Source organism: Tamandua tetradactyla, chromosome 11 (assembly GCF_023851605.1).
Source record: "Tamandua tetradactyla isolate mTamTet1 chromosome 11, mTamTet1.pri, whole genome shotgun sequence".
Classification (NCBI taxonomy): Eukaryota; Metazoa; Chordata; class Mammalia; order Pilosa; family Myrmecophagidae; genus Tamandua; species Tamandua tetradactyla.
This window is the reverse complement of record NC_135337.1, coordinates 59,201,046-59,226,786: the sequence shown is the minus strand read 5'-3', so window position 1 is coordinate 59,226,786 and position 25,741 is coordinate 59,201,046. Positions and strand designations below refer to the sequence as shown.

The 25,741-nt window shown below is 39.8% G+C and overlaps 1 protein-coding gene across 8 annotated transcripts in view; it reads left to right on the top strand.

Annotated features, from left to right (window-relative positions):
• The window catches only part of SGIP1 (SH3GL interacting endocytic adaptor 1), a 245,007-nt gene that overhangs the window by 176,994 nt on the left and 42,272 nt on the right, over positions 1–25,741 (top strand). For 5 of the 8 annotated variants that reach the window (XM_077120689.1, XM_077120683.1, XM_077120682.1 and 2 more), the window contains 5 exons: positions 1,364–1,438; positions 3,571–4,071; positions 10,570–10,697; positions 11,658–11,784; positions 18,627–18,686. In XM_077120689.1, the coding sequence (XP_076976804.1) occupies positions 1,364–1,438; positions 3,571–4,071; positions 10,570–10,697; positions 11,658–11,784; positions 18,627–18,686 (891 nt within the window). The remainder of the gene's footprint in view (positions 1–1,363; positions 1,439–3,570; positions 4,072–10,569; positions 10,698–11,657; positions 11,785–18,626; positions 18,687–25,741) is intronic. The other 3 variants (XM_077120684.1, XM_077120687.1, XM_077120688.1) reach the window with 3 other exon arrangements.

Sequence of the window (25,741 nt, the reverse complement as noted above, 5' to 3'; positions counted from 1 at the left end):
TCTGTCCTTAGGCCAGGTGGTATCCCAGTGTGAGACACACTGGGCATGTGAAAGGGACACAGGTACAAAATTCTGGAAACAAACAGTATTTTTCAATACCCTTTAAAATGCACGTGCCCTTTATCCAACAGGCTCACTTTTAGGATGCTAGCCAAAGAAAGTAAAGATTATCAAATATTTATACCCCCCAATTTAAAAACTACCTTAAATTCCCAAACAAGAAGATAGATGGTTAATAAAATTATATAGAAATTATATAGAAATTATATAGAAATTGTATAATATTTTATTAAAAGTAATCCAATTTTCTTTTGTAATATAAACATGCATCTTAATATGTACACACAGATGTAGACATATTACTTAAAAATTTTAGTAAATATTTCTGTTTATCAAAATAAAAAAAGAAGGGAGGGAAGGATAACAGAAAGGGGCTCTCCAAGATGCACACAGGTAGAGGGTACTGGAAAGAATTCTTCAGCTATCTGCCCACTGACTCATGCTGCTTTTAGGTTGCAGAAGATTGAGCGACATTGAGTTCACACCTGAACTTTGGGGTGCCTTGTGCGATTAGCATGAATTGTTTGTATCTACCAAATATGGGCAGTTTCAAGAAATCATAGATTTAAAGGAATAGTAAGAAAAGAAAATGTACCTGTCAAAACTGTAATTCCAAACTTTGCCACTTTTGTAAAGTGGCAAGCCCAGTTTAGAAATGTTAACCTTCGGGTAAGAGTCATAATGCAATAATTTTTCTATTTCGCATTTGCTATAATTTTTATCAGAGGCACCTCTTCATTCTTCCTTGACTCAAATCATTTTGCTTCAGACTCACAAAAATGTAGTAAAATTTAAGAAACACAGCTTTGAGAAATCCTTCTAGAGTCAATACAGGCATAAAACCCTTCACGTGAGCTCCCACCCAACCTATTGTCATTTCTTTTGTAATATCCTAGATTGTGTTTATCTTTTACATAATATTCATTCAGCCAATAACGAATTCCTTGTGGGCAGAGACTTGTTTTATTCAACCCTATCTCCCTAGTTCCTGGTACAGGACGTGAGATTTAGTTGACACTTGAGGTTTGTCAAATGAATGGATGAATGAATGAATAAAATAGTGATGTTCTTATTGTTATTACCTGACATTCTTTTAACAAATTCTTGTTATTATGAAACAGAATTCCAATGGGTTTTGCTTCAGTCAGTTGCGTTTGAATTTTTAAAAAAATTAGACCATTTCTGGCTATCCCATTTCCAACAGCAGGACGTGAATGAAAACCCCAATCCTGCTTATCTTAAGCATATTGTGTAACTTAGAAGGATAGTGAGCAGTAATAGTTGACCTCTCATCTCTCTGCAGCACCTCCACCACTGCCTCCTAAAAACGTACCAGCCACCCCACCCCGAACCGGCTCCCCCTTACCGGTTGGACCAGGTAAGTTAAGTGTTTTCTGGCATTATGAGGTAATCAGAACAGAGACCCCAGACCTGAGTTTTCTCTCGATGCCTCAGAAGCTGTGGTCTAGACTAAAAGCATTAAAATGGTTGCATTTAGTTTGACTTCCGTTACAATTCACTGTGCAGAATTTTAAAGCACCTTCCTAGGTTTCACAAAGGGTCACTTTCTCAATTAACTTTTTCTCTTTCTAATTTATTTGAATGAGGACCATACTTACTTGTAAAATGAAAGAAGAAAATCTCAATATGCAAGTCTCAACATGAAGTAAGATCCTTACTTTGCTGGATCTCGTTTTAATGGTTTACAGATTAATCAGATTTCAATGCACAAGTTGAATTTTTCCAAGGACCAATCAAAATTTTGCTAGAATTAAAACTGGTATATAAAGAATATAAATTGGTTCTCAAGATGTGCAACATACTGGTAAGCTTTGCGTGGTGGGGAATTTTCTCCCAGTAATCATTAAAGCATTTATCTCATAATCTCGTAAAGATGAAATATGGCAAAGAATTGATGCATGTCTTTAGACAGATAATTTCTGTCTGAGGCACATATTAAAATCAATCCCATGTACTCATATAGTTAATAATCTACATACTCTTAGTGGACTAGCAAATCAAAAGTAGTAGTAATTATTTTATGTGCCTGGACTGTTAGAATGTGACTCTTTATCACCCTTGGAATTCTGTTGCAGCCTCACCCTTTGCAATCTAAGCAGCCTGGTGAGTTTGATAACTATGGAGTGCAGTATTTTACTACAAGAGCAAATGCAAGACATAGTCATTTAATGAAATTTATAATGAGTCAAGCCCAACAGAGAGCCATTGCAGAGACTTATAAGGATATTGTTTGGAAGTTCAAGCCATTTCAGCTCTTGTGGTCGCATAGATGCTATTAGCTATAAATAAAGCTGCTAGCGACAAAATTATAAATGCTGTGTTTCATGCAGAATGCTACCCCATTTGTCTGTAGCTTTGGACCCTTGAAGGTTAATTCCTTTCAAACTAGAAATATGAAAAAGTACTACGCTAGTTCTTATAGCCCGAGGTTTATTTCATGGTAAAGTAGCTTCTATTCCTACAAGCACCTGCCTGTGCCCTCCAGGTATCTGAGTAACCATTTCTAATTTGAATATCACCAGTTGAAAAAAAGAAAGTACAGTTCCTCACATTGCACTTGTCATCAAATATTTCATACCAAGCTGTAGAAGACAGATTTAAATGTTTTCGCTTATTACTGAGATGAATTAAAAAAGAATACCTGAGTCTAACATCTAAGCAAAACAGAGTGTTTTCTGTTTCATTGACTTCAGATAGAGACACATGAAAGACAGACCTAGGATCTGGGTAGGTTCAATTCAATGCAAAAAGAAATTCTAAGTGTTTTTATACTTTTCTTCCCAATTAAACAGGTAGATATGTAATAGTATCAGATGCCTTCTCAATAACCTATATGTGTGTCGTGTGTGTGTTGTGTAGGTATGTGCTTGTAAATATATGTGTGTGACTGGCTCTTTAAATGATCTTTGTACTGTGTTCTGGTATGTTTAAGGTACGCAGCACATTATAGTTAGTTTTGTCAAATGTTTTCATTTAATATACTGGAGTAGACAGTCTTAATAAAATATTAAGGGTAATTTTCAGTTATCAGTTATTTTTTTTTAGTGTCATGTGTATTTCAGTAGGCCAGATTTTCAAAAGGATCTCCTTTTCGGTATTCACAGTTCCAGAGCCCTTACCTCTATGGACTTAGCACTGCCTTCCCAAAATGATCACACTTTTACACTTGTGAGCAGCCCCTGAGAACGTTAGCATGCTTAGCAGTCTAAACGATGGGAAAAAGTTTCTAACCATGACCACCTTACAAAAGAGTAAATAATAACTTAGAAAGATGCAGCTCCCGCGATGGGGGCAGGGAACCTTCCACCTGTCTTCAGCTGCTCATTCCATGCAGTTGCTTTTACATCATGAAATATACCCACTGAGGCACCCTGCTAGGCAACGCATTTACAGGTCTTAGCCCCATGCTTGTAGCTACCACGCACCCATAGTACAAATCCGTATAGTGATGAAGTCAGTAAAGTTTAAAATCAACTACTTTAACCACAGGCAATGACCAGTCAGCCACAGAGGTCAAAATTGAAAAACTACCATCAATCAATGACTTGGACAGCATTTTTGGCCCAATCTTGTCCCCCAAGTCTGTCGCTGTTAACGCTGAAGAAAAGTGGGTCCATTTTTCCGATACGTCCCCGGAACGTGCTACTCCAGAGTTGACTCCAAGGGAAAAGGTGGTGTCCCCACCCGCTGCGCCGGACCACCCAGCTGACGCTCCCGCTCCAGGCCCGCCTTGTCCTGCTGGGCCCCCGGCCTCCCCAGGGCCCTCAGGTCCTCCTCGCAACGTGCCGTCACCGCTCAATTTAGAAGAAGTCCAGAAGAGAGTTGCAGAGCAGACCTTCATGCGAGACGATTACTTAGAAACAGTCTCATCTCCTAAAGAGTTTGTGTTGGGCCAGAGAGCGACTCCACCTCCCCCCCCACCGCCCACCTACAGGACCGTGGTCTCCTCCCCCGGACCTGGCTCCGGCAGTGGTGCGGGGACCGCCAGTGGTAGGTCTTACTGCTTGAGTGTGCTTCGTGTGGCAGGGAATGGCCATGGCTGCTGCGGTGTGAGCGACACTTTCCCGTGCCTGGCAGTCGACCTTAGAGCTTCAGCCCTTCCTCCCTGGGTTTGGGTGTCCTTTGAGCCTGTGGCATGTCCTAGTCCAGCAAATGCTCGCAGTCGTGGTCCAAGTCTGTGGCTGTGTCCTAACCCCCCCCCACCCCCAGTCCCGAGGAGTGGCCCCCGCTTTCCACCCTGCAATTAGGAAGGCGTGCGTTTTAAAAGGAAGCCGTGATGCTAATATTCGGAATGCAAGAACATTCCAGAAAGGCTGGATCTCGTGGTTAATGGGTCTCATGTTAAATGTCTGATGTCTTTGTCAGATGCCTTCATGGGGGCCTCAGCTCTTCTCAGCTTAATGCTTTTAAGCGTTTTGTTGTTTTGGTTTTGTAAGGAGAGGATCATGTTGACCCCTGTAATTTCTCCAGAAAAGAAAGCAGGTTTTGAAAAAGGAACTTTAGGGAACAGAAAAAAAAAAAGAAAGGGGATGCCTTATTGCGTCACCTAATCAAGCTGTCACTGAAGACAAAACTGTCCTATGATTTCGCCATTTGACATGCTCGTCAGCGTATGATGTCAACTAAGTACGGTGACACATGATGGAAAAGGTTATCACAAATGTACCTTTTGGGACTCCATATGAAAATTTAGCATTGAGATTTTTTTTTGTTTTTTTTTTTTGAGTTTCCTTATTTGAAGCTTTTTGTGCATTTTCTAACTAGGAAAGAACAGGAATACTTGCCATGCATACCAAAGAAATAGCAAGCTATTTTGCAGTGCATCTTTTTCCATATCATTTATTCCACTGTTCCTCAGTTTGTCTGGCTGGGTCCTCCAGTCCCTTCCCTCCTGTGCATGTAGGTTTGGTAAGGCTCATTCTCTTAAAGTGCTTCCTTCCAGGAGGTTCCATGTGTCATTTGTTTTTCATTTACTTTGAAAGAGACAAACTGGTTCAAGTTATTTCAATCTGGTAAGAGTCTGAAAGGAAAGACATTTGCCCTATTCTGATATTCAGTTTTCGCTGCTGCCTCTTTCAAAGAGTCCTTCCGTGCTTGTTCTGTGTTTGCACATTCCTATGTGCTTTCAAGTGAGAGCATCCAAGCTGATCAAGGAGAGGGGAATTAACCTGGACCACATGCAAAAGCAATATTTTACATTGTTAGGTGTCTCCCCTATATCATGTCTCCTCTCCCCGCCAAAAGCTATTGAATATTCAAATAAGCTTGGGAAACATTAAGTTAAACAAAATCATCAGGTTTCTCTACCATAAGACCTCCCAGGTCTTTATTTTGTCAGTCATAGCTAAAATTTCTTGTCCTGGGCACTGTACTCAGTGCTTTAAACACATGGTTTCATCCCCACAGGAACCCCATGTGGTCAATATTATTATTGTCCCCATTTTACAGGTAGGAAAACCGAGGCTCAGAGAGGCCAAATAATTCATCCATGTTTACACAGCGAGAAGGTGACAGATTTGAGATTCAAACTCAGGTCTGTCTGACCTCTCCAGGCACCTTGTTAAGGTTTAGTTAGAAACTGTCCCAAACTTATCTGACCACTGACACCCACCTACTATTATCTAGGGATTGTCAACAAGGACCACTGAAGTTCTCTCAAAATGTGCTCCTCTGCAATGCTGACTGTAATTCTAGAGGTGAGAGCACCCATCTCTAGTAACCACTGTTTGTGGGAAACTCAAGGTTACTTCCTGACCTGCAAAGGTAGGAAAGGGCTCCTATTTGAAGTCTTCAGACCTCATATTTTCTTCAGAAAAGAAATCCAAAGGAGCTAGTTGTTAGGTTTTACAGGAGAAACATACTCTTGTTGTTTTCTCTGGGGCCAGCCCTCAGTCTTCTGGAAGGACTTTGCAGGGAGTACCCAGCCTCCTCCAGCAAAGACAGCATATGCCGTCCTTCAGTCCGGGTGGGGAGGACAGAGCAGCTGTGTTATCCTTCTTTGGTTCTTCCAACCTCCTCGTGCTCTGGCAGGTGTTTAATTGAATTGACCCCTGACCTAATGAGTGAAGAAAGGAGATTTAGCTTTCTTGGTGGAATCTTTGAAAGTTTTGTAGGGCTTTTAAAAATATGTAGCTTGCATATTCTTATTTGAAAATACTTTTAAATGTTTCCAGTGAAGACTATTGATTCTTAATAATTGAGCTGGAGAGCGCTATACGTTTCTAGTATTAATGGATTGAATTTCAAAGTGAAATATCGAACTAGACCAATGAAGCCCGTGAATGAACAAAACTCTGCACCATTATCTCCTTAATTAAGTCCCGTTTTATTTACTGCTTAATCTTTTATTGATGGAACATACACAGACTGGAAGAAACGTAAATATAGGATTAAAATACCAGATTGGGCCTCACGTTTTAAACATTAGCAATGCTTCTCACAACCTGCTTTTTATAACACTTAGCCTGATGGGATGAAAGTTCCTGTAATTCTCAAACCATATTTAATTGGATACTGGTTTGCTTTTTTTAAAGTTCATTCACAGCGAGGTGACTGTCTCCAACCAAGGATAGACAGTACCTACAGCCTTGGAAATCAGTAAAGGGAGCTGCTGCTCAAACACGGTGGGAATTTAAGAATCTGTCCCCCAAGAACTTTGATTGCCTTATAACAAAAGTCACAAATACCTACTTTGGCAAGAGCATCACTTTACTGGGTTGTGTGCCGGAAGTGGGAAGGAGAATTTTATTGGCCACAATAAGCTTCCAGGGCAAGGAAAGAGAGGTATTATAGAACTTGAATGTTCAGCACATTTTACAGTTTGGGAAACTAAAGTGATAGTAATACATGTACACACACTTACAGGCATAAAGAAATGAGTTTACACTATCCAAGGTTGAATTACACAAACATATGTCCTACCTACCAGTCCTTTAAGAGCTGCTCTGTCCAACATGGTAGCTGCTAGCCACGTGGGGCTATTTTAATAGTAATTGCAATTAATTAAAATTAAACACAAGTAAAAATGAACTTCTTCAGTCAGACTGGCCACAATTCAAATGCTCAGTGAGCACGTGCCACTAGTGACCATCTTAAGGGACAGCTCAGTTCTAAAACATTTCCATCACTGCTGAAAACCCTATAGGACAGCACTGTTTTGGAGCTTTTCATATGCTGATCACCAAAAAGAGATTAGGCAAGGTTGATAGTTTTTTCAAGGCAATAATGTCATTGTATTCTAAGGCACACAATTTGGGGGAGGCAGTTTAGTGATTTGCATACTATGAAGTAAATATATTTGAATTCACTTGATTGTCCCCCAAACCTCAAGGTATATTAGCTCAGTTTGGAGATAAGAAACTGAGTCTCAGAGATAATTTTGAGTCTCAGTCACAGAGCTAACAAGTGGCAGAGCCCTGCTCTGCCCCTCAGATCTGTTGGGTTTTAAAGCCTGTGTCCTTACCATTTTCTCACTGCCCCCTAACACTTCAATCTCTCTCTCTCAATTGCTCTCTCTCTCTCTCTCTCTCTCTCTCTCACACACACACACACACACAGTGAGAAGTGGAAGTTGAAACTACAGTTATGTGGTTCTCAGAGGTTACCAAAGAAGCTATAATAGAACCCCAGGCTCACAGCAGCAGAGCAGTTGAGAGCATGTCAGTGGGTGCCAAATTTTTTGAGCTCAACTAACTCAAATAATGAATGTGTGATTTTTTTAAAGTTAAATTTCCATGCTGATGCTGTCCAATTTATTTTCAAACACTGCCCAAGGGGGAAGATGAAAGCCTAATTGAAGATAGAAGAGTGAGGCTACGATGATGTACAAATTGTAACCTTCTCCACGCTTAAAATACGAAGCCGTTGAGTAATGTCACAGAAGCAGGAAGACACGGTTGAGTTATGAAATACCCCTTCAGGACTTGAATATCCTCTCTGAATCTTAGGTTCTGTCAGGCAAGGTGTTAATGGGAGTGTGCTTTTCCTTCTTGAACACAATCTTAGTGTGTTCCTGACTGCACAATAAATCAGTTAAATCAATCCAGGAAAGAAAAAACGAGCCAAATGAGGGTTCCATAAAGGAAAAGGCAAACAATTAGCGAACTGCGTTTTTTCCTTTCAGTTGTATCTGTATCAAATGACAGAAACTCTTTACCATCATCATCATCTATTGCCTTAGATTTTGTGTAGAACTTTATAATTTAGTAAATGCTTTCATAAGCATTTTCCATTTTGATTCTTACCACTACCCTGTAAAGTAGAATCGGTGTCTCATATTTTAAAACAAAGAGAGGTTACTTGATCTGCTTTAGATCTCAGGGCCAGGATTCAGACGATCTGATTCTTCATACAATGTTTCTCCAGTAATCCACACTGCTTTGATACTTTGTACTTTCCCAAGCATTAGCCTTCATGTATGGCGCTCTCTCTCTCTCTCTCTCTCTCCCTCCCTCCCTAGAGCAGTTAGGAAAGTGATAGGCAGCTGATCTTTTTCTGAGATTGTTTCCAAACACTACTCCTTGGAAGTAGACCCATGGATAGATGTCTTGTCCCATTCCTGTGTCATTCCTATGACATCTTTCTCCTAAAGCAAAATAAAACCTCTCCCAAAAGCCCCCTGCTACGACTTGACACTTTCCTATTGAAATGTTAACTTCCCATATCTATACTGTCACTTCTGTCTTCTGAAAACATCTAGGTATAAATATGCTCACATATAAAGTCAAAAGAAAATTTCGTAGTGGCACCTGATAAAACATATCTTATTTGTTTTCTTAGGAGATGATTAGCTAACAACTAAGAATATTTATATTGAGAGATGTGGGCAAGCAGAACATGCGAAAATAAAAACAGGCTCATGCAAACTGTGGGACTCCACAGTCCATCTAAAGCTGCAGGAGAATACATTTGAGAGCTTGGGATTTGGAGTTTGAGCTGAATGACCTTATGCAAGCTACTGAAGATCACTGAGCTTCAATTCTCTCCTCTTACATTAAGATAAAACAGTGCCTACCTCAAAAGCTTATTGTGGGGCTTAAATAACATAAAAAAAATTCCTAGCATAGATCATGACCCAATAAAATTAAAAGTAAGAATACTATAAAAAGTTGATGGTTGTGGAGAGCAGGTGGAGGTGAAGGACACAGGTGGTGGTGATAATTATTGTTTCCCACTAATGTGATCACACTTAGAATAAATCACAGAGACACACACCCAAGATTTCAGATTGTTTAAATGAGAGGAGCAAGGTTTAACATTCTCTCACCACCTCCTCCATCCCCAGGGACTCTTCTAAGGAAAAAGTAGATTCTGAAATGGGTTTTGATGCTCACCTTCAAAGCTCTTTGAAAGTCTGAAAACCTAGAGAATGAGTTGCTTAACCAAAATTCTCCAGAGAGAAGTTTTGTGCATATCTTTGGAGAATCTGGAAGTTATTTTCCTGGGCCCCAGTGTCCTAGAATTTTCTTGATATGATTTGATGCCTGTGTTCTAACCAAAGGGACAAAACCTCAGGGGTAAGTGGAACTTCTTTGAAGAAGAACCATTTGAACATTGATGTGACTTTCTTAAGGTTTTTAGCCAAGTAGAGGTCTATGTATCCCAGATGTACATCTGCATGTGGGCAAGCCACTGAGTCCAGAGATACGGCAGGTGTGCTGGTCAGCGTGCATGCCAGCTTCTGCGTGTACCTGCGTTTCATGTGCTTATCATTGATGGCCAGAAAGGTAAATCCAAGAGGCTCTTTGGAAAACCATCTGAAAAATCCTGGTGGGCAAAGTCTATGTAAACGGATTACTAAGCAGCTTTCCTCAAAAAAAAAAAAAAAATCCTAAATCCAATGTCTTTCTGTGATTAAGATTTTAGACACAAAGTACTCATGCAACATCTGATTTACTTTCTGTTATCTTGTCATTTGCTACCATCAAATGTTTGGGTAGACTGACCAGGTTAGATCTTCTATTTTGAAGCACAGAACAGATCCTTCTCTTACACATATTTAAAAAGGAGAAAGCAGATGTGGACAAATCATTCACCTCCCATCAAGCTATAACTTCCTTCAAATTCTAACTTCTACTTTCATCTTGGGTATAAATAAGTTCTAAATTATGTAAAGAGAAAAATTTATCATAAGTTTGATGTGTACACAGTCAAAAATAAAAGTTTCCAGCCACCCAGCCAAGAAGGGTCTTCAGAATTTATTTCCTGTGACAGATAAAGCAATAAAAGGATTTACCTTTCTCTGGTGTCACATGACAAGACAATGCGCTTCTGCTTCTGCCATCAACCATAGCTCAACTGAGTGACTTTTTTTTCTTAAAACAAACAAACAAAAAAAACCTCACGTGACAGTGTTTCACAACCACTGACTCGAAGGAAAGCAGGACTAAGAAAGAAATGGGAAAGATGGGATCAAAATCAAGTGAGGGCAGCCCCTCGGCCATCCCTCAGAGTTCCCAGCCACTGTTTTAATAGCAGCTTGTTTTTCAGGTGCCTCCTCGCCTGCCCGACCTGGTACCCCCTTGGCTCCGTGCAGCAGCACCACCCCCCCTCCGCCGCCCCCCCGACCTCCATCTCGGCCAAAGCTGCCCCCCGGGAAGCCTGGAGTCGGTGATGTGGTATGTTCCCCCTCTGCCCTGCTTGCTCGGAATTCTGCAGACATGAGAACGGCAAACAGAAATTCACAATGGCTCAACTTCAGGTCCAGACATTTGAGGTCCTTTACAGGAGGCACCTGAGAGTCCCTTGTTGCAGTACAGTTGTGGATTACAACCCTTCTCAAATCACGACCCTCTTTCGGACCTTCAGGCCAAGGTCTAAAATGACAGATATAAGACATTTGAGCTCTCAGCTCTGCTACAGTGGGGTTTGATCCCAACTAAAATAGTGATGCACAATTGTGCTAAGCCCCTTACAGAGGATGTCCCTTTTACAGCATTTATCTGAGTTTTGGAAGACTTGAAGAGAGGGCAAGGCATGGTTTCTGATCTCAGAATATAAGAAAGTTATTGGTCGTGGGCACGCCATGTGATCAGAAAGAGGAGTGTGCTGGCCTGACGAATTTGTTCTAGAAGTTTCTTGTTTTGTATTTTAAAGCTTGGTGTGGGGCGGGGGGGAGAACATTCTGTTTGCACAATTATGACACTTGGCAACGGAGACAAATTTCTTTTGCATCTTCACAGAGGTGTCACAAATTGATGATGTTCCAGTATTGGGTTTGGCTAGCACAGAGCAGTATTTTGTATTTGCCTATCTTTAGACGAGTGTGAGCCCATTACATTATGTCAACTGCTTAGTCCCTGAGGATGTGGGAGTTCACAGCCCTGAAACAAAACCTCTAACCACATCTCAGACTCCAGCTTCTCTAAGTCTCTATGTACCTCTGAGTTTGGCATATTTTGGGTTTATGGTTCCTCTAACGGCCTTCTATAGGATCCTATATATGCAATTAAAAATGGTCTCCCTAGAACTTTAAGAACCTGAGTTGTCATATCCGGGGAAGGGATACATTAAAAATATGAAATGAAAGTACATTGGCTTGTGTATCTAACTTTTCATCTCTTTTCTTCTCCCTGCAGTCCAGACCTTTTAGTCCGCCCATTCACTCTTCCAGCCCTCCTCCGATAGCACCCCTAGCCCGGGCTGAAAGCACTTCTTCAATATCGTCTACCAATTCCTTGAGTGCAGCCACCACTCCCACAGTTGGTAAAAATGATCTCCTCTCTTTTGGTCCGTTTGCGGTTTTGACTGGCTATTTTATGTGACCTGAAATGCCTCCCACGCCCCGTGTTTCTGGGTAAAATTGTTTTGCCGTGTGTTTTGCTACTCTCACCTGACTCTTCTTTTAGAAGCACCTTCTCAGCAAGAGAGGCAAAGTGCTTGAACAAAGTAAATGAATAAATAAAGGAACGTCAACATCTGTGTTTGGCAGGAATTCTCTTATGCTGCTACCTATGGAGCTAGTCACGAAAGTCAAGAAGAAACCATTGAAACTAGGCCCTGTACTTTAGCTGCTGTGTCATATTGTTTCGATTCAAACAGTGTACCACATCACAAATCACCAAATTTAGAACTTTTATTTTCCTGAAATCTTTCATTTTCTTCATTTTTGATAGTTCTTATGTTGTCAGACGGTATAGACATTGGCAGTGTGGGAGTTGAGCAAACTTGTTGACATTTTTCCAGTGCTTTTCAGTGGTGTGCAATCCATTTTCCCAGAGAAATAAGTCTTTGTTGGCATTTTCAGTAAATGCTTCTATGTCTGTTTCCTTCTGCTGTGATGAAAGTGATGAGTTGAGATTGGCTGCGCAGCCGAATGATATTCTCAGGTTTAAGTGACTGATTTTGCCTGGAACATCCTCCTTCTTCCCAAGGCTGGTCTCTCTATATCATCTCACCACCCTGGACGCCTGCTGCCTCTCTCATTTTTGCTTGGTGTCTCTCTTGTCTGATAATGGGGTTTTCCATTCCATCCTCTCCAAATGTCCTCCATTCCCCTTTGTCTTTCTTTGCTGTCTAGAACAACCTCCCCGTCTTCTGTATCAAAAGCCAGCTGACGTAGCCAGCATTGCTTAGAAGAATCATTAACCAAAGTTAAATTATTCCTGCTGTTACTTATCAAACAGCACACTGCAAAGTTGCCTGCTGTGGGATGTAGCTTGCTCAAAACCTGAAGTTCTTCTGAATAATTGCCTGTCTCTTTAAGGTGTGCCTTTTAGGGCCCGGAAAGTGAATTTCAACTCTGTTGCAAGTTCTGCATTTTGAATCAGACTATCCCCTAAATATCCTTCAAATGTGGTGAATATGCCACCTACTCAGTTTGGTTGGCTCATTAACTGCAGATATTCAACATAATGTGTATAGTCTTGTCTGTTCTTTGTTGGCATTATCTGTTTTTAGATGCCTATTAGCTTGTCTCTCTCTGCGCTTTTGTTTTGTTTTGTTTTCCTCTGACATCCACCTCCCAACCTTATTTTTGTATATGTGTGTTCCAATAAAACTTTATTTATGGTCACTGAAATTTGAATTTCCCATAATTTTCATGTGTCATGAAATATTATTTGTATGTTTTTCAACCATTTAAAAATGTAAAAACGAATGCTAGCTTATGGGAGCAAAAACAGACAGTGCACCATAGTTTGCCCACTCCTAGTCTAAGAAACCCTGGCTTTTGGTTTTTTTTTTTTTGCAATTAGAGTGATTGTAGGTTTGCAGATAGAACATGCAGGAAATGCAAAGTTCTCACATCCCCACTCCTCACATGCACAGTTTTATTGTTACATTATTGTTCCTTTTTACATTAGTGTGCTACCTTCGTTACAGTTGATGAAACAATGTTATTATAATTATACTATTAACTATAGTCCATAGCTTACATTAGGATTTATTTTTGTGTTGTACAGTTGTCTGTTTGGTTTGAAGTTTTATTCTGGTGACATATATACAACTTAAAGCTTACTATTTTAACAACTTTCAAATAACAATTCAGTGGTGTCAATTACATTCACGGTGCTGTGCTGCCATCACCACCGTCTGTTACCAAAATTTTCCCATCACCCAAACAGAGCCTTTGCCAGCTAAGGTTAACTCTGCATTCCCTACCCAACACCCCTGGGAAATGTTCTTCCAATTTCTCACTCTATGCATTTGTGTAATCTAATAATTTCATGGGAATGAAATAATACATTATTTGTCCTTTTGTGTCCGGCTTATTGCACTCAACATTATGTCTTCAGGGTTCATCCACTTTGTAGCTTGTATCAGAACTTCATTCCTTTTTAGAGCCAGCCTTATTTTTGAGCTCTACCTCTTCAGTACTCCTGACACTATAGCCATTTCCCCTACTCTGGATCTGTCTCTCTCCTCCTAAGATTATTTGTTCCAGCCATTCCACCTGATTTGCCTTATTGGTCAGAGAGGAAAGAAAGCAGAATGAAATGTGGCTGAGAAAGTCAACCCCGAGTGACCTCAGATGAACCGTCTAAAATGTTCTTTCAACTCCTCAAAATGCTTAGAGAAAATTGTACATGCAGGAAATTTGAACTGTGTCCATGTTTTGCACAGTGTGTTTCCGTACTCCCTTCTGCAGCAGTCTCAATTCTCCACCAGTTACTTTGATTCTTAACACATCTAGTATGCTTTCTTTCAAGATGAACTGCAGAAGGGATGAAAAAAAGTAATCACATGAGAGGATAGTCCCATTACTTCATTGCTGAGGAGCATTCTGATTTAATCTGTTTGGTTCTGTTTTTTTTTTTTTACATGGGCAGGCACCGGGAATCGAACCCGGGTCCTCGGGCATGGCAGACAAGCACTGTTATCTGCTGAGCCACCGTGGCCTGCCCATCTGTTGTTTTTATTTGGTTGTCTTCTCCCCACTGCATTCCTCACCCTCCTGTTCTTTATTTCCTTCCGCTGCGGGTCACCTAACAGCCACTTCTCTCTGAAGTAAATATGTTGTCAAATGACTGCCTGCCCAACAGCTTCCTGTGTATTGCTGTCTCTTTCTGGAGAGGATATGCTTTGGCTGTTCAGCACCAAAAGACCTATTCACGATTGACTTGGAATGCCAATTTAATGTAGTCCAATGGCTTGGATGAGATAGAAAATCTCAGCAGCAAATTCCCGAAAGTTGATGGCTCAACTTTTCCCTCCCACCATCACAATTCTTTTCTAACATTTCCTAGGACACTTGAGTCAAACTTGGAGCAAATGTGTTGGTAATCAAAGTTTAATGAAGTTAAAGACTATATTCTTAAGAGCAGGCCTCACTTGTCTTCTTTTGCAATAATTCATGTAAGACAATGCCTGTAAAGGACTTCAGGCATAAAATATTTCATGAGAGCTGTGACTCCCAAGTAGTGACTCTGCTTCTGAATCTGAAAATAGAGCTTTTTGCAAACAGTCACACTCAAAGAATGAAGAGTTCCTTTGCAACTGTATTTCATTGAATTTAAGACACCCCCCCAATTATTAATTATTATATGCACTATTACTTTTATAGGTAGGACTAAGAAAGAGAAAAACACTTCCAGTTGAGATAAGATGCAATGCTTTCTTGGGCTGTGAGATGGTGGCTCGACAGGCAGAATTAACGCCTGCTATGCCGGAAACCTGGGTTTGATCCCCAGTGCCTGCCCATGCAAAAAAAAAAAGAAAAAAAAAAGATGCAATGTTTTCTTATCACATTGATTACAAAATCCACCATAACTTCTGGAAGGTTTCATGTGAAAAAAAACACATTTTAGATTCAATGAGGTACAGTAAACTCCTTTTGCACACTAAAAAGCTCACAGGGCTTGGACTATTTGATTTGGGGAAAAAATCCAATTAATCTTTTGGGAATAGAAAAAAATATTTAAATTATTCTATGATAAGACAAACTCCTAGATATTAACTCCCTGTTCTCAGTAAGGAGTTCTATTCACTTGTAAATATCTGCTTTTATTACTTGTTTTTTACTTCTGTGGGTGAAATCAATTTTTTCCAGATATGTGCAACATCTCTCTTCAGGACCCCACTGAAAAAAGACCACCATAAAGCCAAGTTTTCTTCACTGTTAAATTCACTCCATTGTTAATTATGAATTTCAAATCACATCTTTCCATCCCAGGAATCTGTAATGAATGCAAAGTAATCTTTATGGGCAGCAAAGGACACATCAGATGGACTTTGAGCAGAAATGAATTCTTTTCAGTAATGGAATATTGACCATGACATCTAAAACTTGAAATATTTCTTCCAAGCCTTATCTCTCCAAGCTGGGTGGCAATTCTGAATTGAATGTGCTTTTATTAAAAAAAAAAATGCCTTTATTAACTGCCAGTTATTCTGCACAAAATGAAAGGCAGCCCTCTGGAGGTGGGCATCCCTGGTCCTCATCAAAAATCCCCACATTTGCTTTTAGTCTTTTTTTGTCCCATATGCTATTCTTTCAGAAAAGCTGGTCTCCGGTACTGGCTTTTCCATCCTGGATTGATTTGAGGCAATTTCATGGTTAGTCCTTAAGGAAACTTTCTCCTCTGTATTTAATTTGGGTTTCACCCTTATTTAATCCAAGCATAGTGATTCACCTTATTTTTTAAGTTTTTTCATTTATTTAGGATGTTTTCTTCTAATCCCTCTATGTCCTTTGCCATCATTTAAAAAAAAAGCATACTGTTCAATCCATTTATGAAACTATTCTATTGTAGCTTTAGCTCGAAGGAGAAATGGCAGTATTGGAGGTTCCTCATTTTAATATTTTAAATAGGAAATCAGGTCTTCAGAATCATATCCTCCATCATTTCCCACTTCCAACCATACTACAAATATAACTTTTTTGCTTCCTGTTTTCTAAAACCTGTCACGTGTCCTTAGTGCCAGTTCTTTATGTCCTGTTCCTCTGCTGTAGATAATTATCTTATGATAATAGGAGCTACCCTCATTTTTTTCTAGCTGCCAACTAACCCACATGTATAGTAAAAACTTTGATGAGTGATATCATGAGATCTTAAAAATTGGCACTGAAGTAGTTTTCCTGCCTTACTCCTTAAATTTAGGAAGCAAGCAAGCCCAGGAAGCAAGGTATTCGAATATTTTACAGGCAACATTGTTGTTTATGGAATAATTTTACTATCTTCATTTATTTCCTTCTCTTCTCTACATTGTAGATAGGATTCTCTCTCTCTTACTGGTTTTTCCAGACTTTACTCAATTTTCTATTAAAGCTGTCATAATACCCTTAGAACCCGTGACATTGAGTCCTTTTTTTTTTTAATAATACAGAGGAAACACCCCAATTGCATGTGTTTGTTAAGTTTGGGGAGGGCGACAATGTGCAAAGATCTGGAAAGGTTGAGATTCAGAGCGTCCATTCAGGCTGTTGCAACCAATCTACAAAAACATTAGAAACCAACCCCGCCCCCCCGCCCCGGATTCCATAGCCTAAAAGGAAATTGCAATAATGTCTTCCAAAATTTATAGTCCATAACTACCAAAGGCAGGGGCAAGGCAAATCACATTTGAATGCTGATGAGCCTGAAATGGGATAGCTTACGCAGGGACCTCAGATTTATACCGTTGCTTTGTTCATTGTTACTGTAAAAGCTTCTCTTCCCCCCTAGGGAAAAGGTGCATGCTGAGTGATCCTGCTGCCCTCTCTGTGTTCTCTTGGGAGGTTCTTGTTAATGGACATATGTCTGGCCACTTGAGAACTGTGTTCGAGTGAAACACACTTGCACAAGTCAATTACTAATGATAGTGCCTTTAAAACTCCCAGAGAAAGTAGAACGTGGCTTCTACCATGCGACTGACTTCAGCCAAATTCGTAAACACTAAACCCTGGATTTAAAAAAAAAAATTAATTTCTTCTCATAGAATCATAAAATAAAATCATCATGAAAAAAATTCATCTTTTTTTGTATCCTAATTGTCATCTCAGTGACTTCAGTTTTGTTTCTTTTCTCCATTAAAACCGTTTCTTGTGTTCCGATTAGGAAAGTATACTGCTGGATTTCATTTGAGATTTGTATTCGTGTTTTTTGTTTTCCATTCCTTTATGTTTCTTTGGTTCGTAGTGTCAGAAGACGATGTTTTTTATGACAAACTGCCCACGTTTGAAAGGCGCTGTGAAACGCCTGCAGGTATGATGCTAGCTGAGTGAGCTTTAGATATCTAGACTTTAAAAATCCAAGCCATTCTGCCATCTGAATGCTATAAACCTCATGGACCTGCTCCTCACCTCATGAGTGTGCAGTGCCTCGCACACACACCGTGTGTTTCACTGTTCATTGTGGGACTCATGCCACGGAAATTTTTTGAAATGACCATTTTACAAAGCAGCAGGTTGCATGACAGTTTCTCAGTGAAAAGGTTCGAAAAAGGTGAGATGCTACAGCTTTTGGGATTTACGAAGGAAGAAATCATTTAACTGCTCAGAATTACATGTCCAGTGACCGCTTTTTAATTTAAAACATGCAGAGCACGTTAGTAACCTTCACTTCTTCTTGGTACCTAGGTAAAGGGTGTGTCGTGTCTGGTGGCCTAAGGTGATTCCAGGGGAGGGAATGGAAGAGAACATGACATCTTCCACAAACTTGAAATGGATATGCAATGTTGTCGTCATTTAAAACTCGAGCTATTGTTGTGTACAGCCCATAACTCCAAGTTTATCTTTTCATGAGAACTTAGGAAGGGATGACGTTGAAGACGAAATGGATGCAGCAATTGCTGAATGACAGTTTGCCCAAAGTAGCGCAGTTAAAATCTGCTGTGGCCCCTGCATGGCCCGGAAGTCTTCCGCTCTTTGCATCCAAGCACCAAGTATCAAGCTGCCCACAACATGTGCCCATCCCTTTAAGCCTCCATAGCTTTGCTTTTGCTTTTGTTCCCTGAACTAAAACTGAACATAGATTGCCAACCTTCCCTTCTCCCTGCACGTTAATGGCATGCAGTGCCTCCACCTTACCCCATAGTCGGATTAATGACCTGCTGTGTAACTCACACTGTGTCCTTCTCTCTCCCTCTCCTTAACCTTTCCCATCCCGCTTCAACTCCCGGCCATACAGAGAATGAACAGCCTTCCCTCGTTTGGTTTGACAGAGGAAAGTTCTATTTGACTTTTGAAGGTAAGTAGTACATGGCACACCAGATTCTAACTTATACTCCCCTCATCCTTTCTTCTCCACCTGCATTTCGAAATCCCAGTTTTCTTCGAAAGAACTCGTCTCACTTTCCATATAAAAATGCTATGGCTACTTAGAAAATATTAAATACGAAAGAAAATATTCCATGAATTTGGTTTGTATGTGATCCTCAATTTTTCACATTAAAAATGAAAGCTAATTTGTAGTTAACACTGGTTACTTACTTACCTATGGTTAACTGAAAAAAAAAAAATCTTTTTTGGAGAAGGAACTTAACTCTGTCAACCAGGGCTCTTTTCCTAATTCTTCTGCAAGTGTGATACAACAAATAGAGGGACATTTTAGGTTGGTATTCAGATCCAACACCTATTATTGTAAAATGAAAAAAAATAAGAGTATTTTAGTAAATCCCTGAAATTGGAATGGGGATGACTGAAGTAAAATGGACAACTGTTGCTGGACTTACTATTCTTGAAGTTTAAGGAAAATATATGTAATATAATGTTAAATATCTAAGCACAATGTTTCAGATAATGTGTTATATTCTGCATTAAGGATTAACATTCTTCTGTTTTATATTTAAATTCTAAAGCATCTATATGTGCATATGATAAAGTGGCCCATTTGAAGTAATTAGGGGGAAAAGTTACATAATGCAACATACCTAATGGGCCATTTTATAGATAAAGATTTGTCTCTTAAATCTCTATATTCCAAGGTTTTTAAGTAGGTAAATTGACTTGGGGATCAAAAGTTGGACCAAAAAACATTCTGCCCTAGAATTCAATCTAAATATTGCACTTTTTCTTGTATTTCATGACAACAAAAAGATTTTTCCATGTTGGGTATATGTTTTAATGCTATTTAAAATAACGGAATAACTGATACATATATGCAGTCTGTACTATATGTTGTGGCTTTTTTTCCTCCACAATGAATTTTATTTGCAAAGTGATCCCAGAGAGGGAGGCCCTTAGCTTGGAGTGGCTCCAGTAGCAACGGGAAAGGTGATTCCGTTTAAAACATTTCAAATACTTTGAGGTCTTGACCTGACTTGGGTAGAAGGACAGGTGAATGAATACGGTCTTCAGGAGAGGATATATGTTTCCCACACGATGGTAAAGACTTCTTTGTTTCAGAACATTAATTTTGTAATAACCAAGATGTATACTCCACAAAGTCCACCAAACTTTTCAGTGAATCGGATGGAATTAAAAAGTGCCTTAGCATCTTTTTACTCATTACCATATTTCAAAAGGAGAAGCTACAGTAGAGTTGGTTGGCAGTCCTAAAAGTACAGCAAATAGCTGTGTATGTAAATGGCCTTCTCTGATTCAGCCTGGCCACAGCAGAAGCTGGAGTTTACTCTGTTCTAACCAGGTAATTAACCAATAACTAAGGAAATCCTCAAGTAACTGTCTGAAGCTCTGGAGAAACAACTCTGTGCTTTTTCATTGTTACTCTTTGTTTGGGTTCTGGGGTGTTTGCTTGTTTACTTGTGTTTTAGTGTGGGTCACTTTTTACAGAAAGAGATAGGCCTTTTTTGAAGATACCAACCTAAAGATAATTTGGGTTGTAGACTTGATTTTTTTTTGGGGGGGGGGGGGGGTGCATGGTCCAGGAATCCAACCCAGTCTCCACCTGGAAGGCATTCTAACCACTAAACTACCCGTGCACCTCTTGGCTTGATTTTTAAATAGATATCTATCAAGTATAAGTTTAATAAATGTGTTGAATAACATGTCATGTCAATCAAAATTTTAATTTAGGAAAGTATGTATTTGTTAGTGGATTTGTTAGGGGGGTACTTAAAGTTGGTAAATTTGCCATTCTAACAGTACTATCCAAATTCCTGTAAGCATCTCAGTTTGGGCCGAGACAAGTCATTCAAGAAAATTTTAACAGAAATTCATTGGAAGCTCTAGTACTCTGTTGTCTTCATCTTGAACTTGGCTCATTTGGGATGAGCCATCTCAAGGGACTGCAGGAGAGGCTATATCATGATTCTGTGCCCTGGCTGATCTCCCCAGAAACATATTTAAGCAAGTGAAAGTGCATTAAAATAAACTTCAAGGGCCCAGCTGTAAGAAAAATGATGCCATGCCACCTGTGTGAAAATGGCTATATCTTTTTTTTTTTTTTTTTTAAAGGAAAGACAGAGAGAAGGAAGGAAGGATAGAAGGAAGGAAGGAAGGAAGAAAGGGAAACATTTTTAAACATTTTCTTGTTTTTATTGTATTCTGTTTCTCCGTTTTTGTTACATGGGCTGGGGCCGGGAATCGAACCGAGGTCCTCCGGCATAGCAGGCAAGCACTTTGCCCGCTGAGCCACCGCGGCCCGCCCAAAATGGCTATATCTTAATAATGGAGAAGTTCCCCATTTTCCAGAACTTCCTCCAATGTGAAGAGCAGCCAACTGATCATTCCACCCTCTGCCACTGTGTATTGCAGAGAATTCCTCTACATTTATCTATAGGCTTAGAGATGATGACAACTTCCTTTTCAAACTCTGCTCCACCTCATTGCCTATCATTATGCTGGCTGACATCTGTGACATAGATTCTATGCGGATGATTCATCCAATTCACTGGCTCCGGGTTGTCTTGACTTCTTTCATTCCAACAAACTTTCCTTTCACTACACTCAGCAACCCACACCTGTGGCAAAACCTTGGACATTGTCCATACTGGCAAATGTTATTTTGGTAATTTCATCACTAACTGTCACCCTTCCTGTTTGTGAAGGTCTATATTAATCAATGATACTTTCATTCAACTAGTATTTATTGAGTGCCTACTATGTGCTAGCACCATCTTAGAAACTGAGGTACAGTATTGAAACAACTGAAAAAATTCCTGTCCTTGGGGAGCTTACATTCCAATGCGGAGTGTCAAATATAAGAAGGCAAATAATTAAAGTATATAACATGTAACTGGTAATAAGCTCTAAAAAATAAAATTAAAATAGAGAAAGAGAATAGAGTGTGTCAGGGGTTGCAATTTTAAATAGGGGAATTTGAGATGATAAAAAGAATGAATAATACCTAATAGCTGAGCACATATCGTATGCAGCATTCTTTTAGTCTATCATCCCATTTTATCTACACAACTTACTGATGAAGAAATTGAGATTCAGGGCACATGACTTTTGCAGCCAGGAAGAAGCAAAATAGTCATTAAAACCCGGCCTGGCTTGAGGTGGCCTGGTGACCATACTAAACCACTTCTTTAACATAATCTGGATACAACTATCTCATTTTGATTTTTGAAGCAACCCTTGAGGTAGACAGTGCTACTGGTTTCTTCCGAATCTTCTAACCTTCTAGCTCTGTAATTCCCTGACACCATAACTCATCTTTGACCTCTGGAAGACCTCTGGTCTCATGGCCATTCCACCTTCACTCAATCCCCCCAGACTAGCCTTACATTCAATTTCTTTTCTCTGTCCAGATTAGACCCCAGAGAGGAAAAATAAACTTCCGCAAATTCCTAAATCATCCATATAACAGGAGCCACATTTTTCTCTTTGGATTTATGTTGTCTATGTGAAAAAATAAACTCTTGGCTATTCTGAACTTCTGACCTCCTTTAGCAGGTTATTCAATATCACAACTTTATAATTGGTAAAACCCAATCATTATCATGGGCCATCTGACTTTCCTTTTCCTAGCAAAGGAACAAATCCTATAAAAGGCAAATAGGTAAAATTCTTCACCTGTTGTCATAGAAGGATACTAATTTATTCACCTGAGAGTCACCAGAGATGAAAATTGGAAGGTGGGACCAATTTTCATGGAAACAAATATTTTGCTGAGTTTGCAATATGTCATTGATTGAAACTACCCCACTGTAGGCCTTTTTGAGTCAATAATGAAATAAAGTTACTGTAGCCACTCTGCCAATCACACCATTGAGTACAACCAGGTTGGGAAGACAAGATTGTATGGCACAATACTCTCTTGTCTTCATTGCAATCACGCTCCATAGCTATCTGAATTTTTATATGTCAACTTTATTCTAAACATGAAACATGAACTCTTTCGATTAAAATAACTGAAGGTCATAGAAAGTTTTTTAGATATCCTAAACCCTTAAGAAGATTGAAGTGGAGTTGGACTGACAAAATATTATACCAGGCAGACCTGCTCAGGGCTTCCACACTCACTTTGCCTGTCCAGAAGAGATCAGTTGCCTGGTTCTGAAAATCTCCAGGTTTGACCCACATGCTGATGTTGACTTGGTTCTTGCTTTTTGAGGCAGTTACATTTAGTATGTGACATCAGTCTGCTGGTGATAAGAGAGAAACCCAGCAAAGTATCTTCCTACTTCTGACCTGATGGCTAGTCCAAGTTGTGTGAAGAGGATCCAGGTAGGACATGGATATACAGGATTCAATGCAATTAAACACTTTTGAGAAAGCCTAAGAGTAAGGTAGCAGCTTCTATCCCTAACATAGCGTCATGTAAAGGGTCCCTGGATAATAAAAAGATAATCTCATACGGACTCAGAATATCAGACGGGCTGCTCTTGCTGCATTATCATTGATGAGCCATGGACCACATCCTTGAATAATCATCTCCTATCCACAGGCTCAGGTTAGCCACACAACAACCATATCAAGTGGGCACTGTTATTATTCACGTTTTATAAAGGAGTAAATAGAGGTTGTGAGAATTTAGGCAACTTTCCAAAAATGTCCAGCCAGTCAGTAGGTAAATCAGAGGGAGTATTAAGTTCTAAAATCCATGTTCATAACCCATACAATGTTTAAATACTCAAATAGTACCACACAGTAGGCATGTTATCTTAAGTGTTTAATGCCTCCATGTCTCTCTTTTACCATCTTTAAAATGGAGAGTATAATTCCCACCTGGCAGAATAATTAGGAAAATCAAGTAAGATAGATTTTTTTAGTAATGCTATACAATATGAAAGGTTTTTATTATTTAGACTTTGAGGTTGCATTTAGGCTGAATGAGGGGAATTAAGGAAAGAGACCAAGACTATGCTGCATCCATCACACATGCTTTTCTTATTTTTTGGTGTCTTCCTGGTCTCTAGATTGGCCTCTTAAGTGTCTCTTCTCATGACTGAGCCCTGCAGCTTCTTATATCTCCATCAGACTCACTGATTATGTATTCTCTTCCTCTTATGGCCTCAACTGTCCAAAATGTGCATTTGTTTATGAATATGCCCCCTTCAAAGAAAATGGATACAATTCAATAGCTTTAAAATACATAAACATTGTATAATCTTTGCTTTGCTTAAGACTGAAGCCTTTCATTCCCCAGAAGAAAAAAGAAATGCATCTTGACTCACACTTGCCTGGGCCTAGAAGTAGATTTTATAAACAGTACTCTCTGCTTGACAGCAGTTATCAAATAGGAACTAATAAGAACAGTGCAAAGCCCTAAGAGAAGGGTTGCTGAGTGTAGGCTTTTTTGAAACCTGTAGCAGAAGTGGAATAGCTCTCTAGAGCAGGGAAAGGAAATTAAGATCAGTGATTAAAAGATTACTAAAGTTAAAGAAGATTCCTTCATTCAATGGTTCACAAACATTCTTTATTACTTCCTATCTGTCAGCTCCTATGTAGGAATTATGAAGGCAAAATGATAGGGCTTCTAGGAACTCACACACACACACACACACACACACACACACACACACACACACACAAACCGGATTAGAGTCTCTGGCCTCCCTCACCTCTGCCTTTGCAAGAGTGCCAGCATGCCCCCTCTCACATGTGTATCTAATAAATGTTCTATCTGCTCACTCTAAATTAAAAAATAAATAAATAAATAACAGATTAGATTGGTAATTTTCTACAGAAGGCAGACAGTGGTAAATGCCAGAATAGAATTGTAAAAATATGCTGGGAAAGTATGAATGATAGATTTTTAAGTGGGAGAATGGGGACTAGTTTCTTAGAGGAAAAAGTCACGTGACCTGGCTGACGGGGAACAACGGGGAAGGCTTCAGGCAGCTGGCAGTGTTCCAGTTAGAAAAAATAACTTGAGCACAGGTGTTGTCAGTAAATGGTAAACAGCGGGAGAGACCAAGACTTAAGCGATGGTCCTGAAAGTTCGGCAGAGACCATGTTCTAAAGGACGTTAAATCCCCGCGCGATGTGAAATCTTGAGACTTTTTTCAGAAAGGAAGTGGATGATCGTCTTCGGTTTTTAAACTTAAAGACAAGGGGGAAAATTGGTGCTTTACTGAAGCAGTTCAAGAGAATAAGGGACTGCCACCGAGAGATTTGAAAAACTCCACTGAGGTGGAAACAATTGACATCCTATAGGATATAGGAAGGAGTTAAAGCTGACCCCGAAGCATCCATCCCAAGACACAGGGAGAAGGGTGTGGTTTGTCAACTGGGAGAAAGGGGTTCCCTTTTGGATTTGGTCAGGAAGATAATGAGCTTCATTTGAGACCTCTTGGGTTTGGGATGCTTGCACAGCACTCATACAGTGTGAGGCCAGGATTGAACGGTCTCTGTAGTTTGGGGTCATCCGCCTGTAGATAAGGGTTGAATCCATGGAGGTGAGGATTTAACCTCAGGAGATGCGTAGATTCAGGAACTGTATTGGAAAAAAGAGCTTCGTGTAACTCGGAACTTGTTCCTTTGTCTCTTTTCTTTAAATAGGCACTGAATTATTAGTGATTAATTTTGAATGCATGGTATTTTATCGTTATATTTGTGTGGATTATACGAATAGCCTAGGTCTTTTGCTGATCTGTGGTCTCTCAGCAGTTCCCCTAGCTGGCTGAATTGGTTGCACTCTGCGTTGATGATTAAGTGGACTGCAGACATCATGCGTGCAGGAAAAGTACCAGCTTCTAGATGGCTAGTATTGCAAATACAAGTTAACATAAAGTTGATACATTCCCCCTTTACCCGCCTGCAGCCCATCAAAGGCTTTGTCCTCTCGTGTGTGTGTGTGTGTGTGTGTATGCGTGCGCGCATGTCCCTCTGATCTGTCTTGCAATCTGTTTTCTCCTTTTCCTTCCTCCTGACACAAAGACAAGACATGCACAC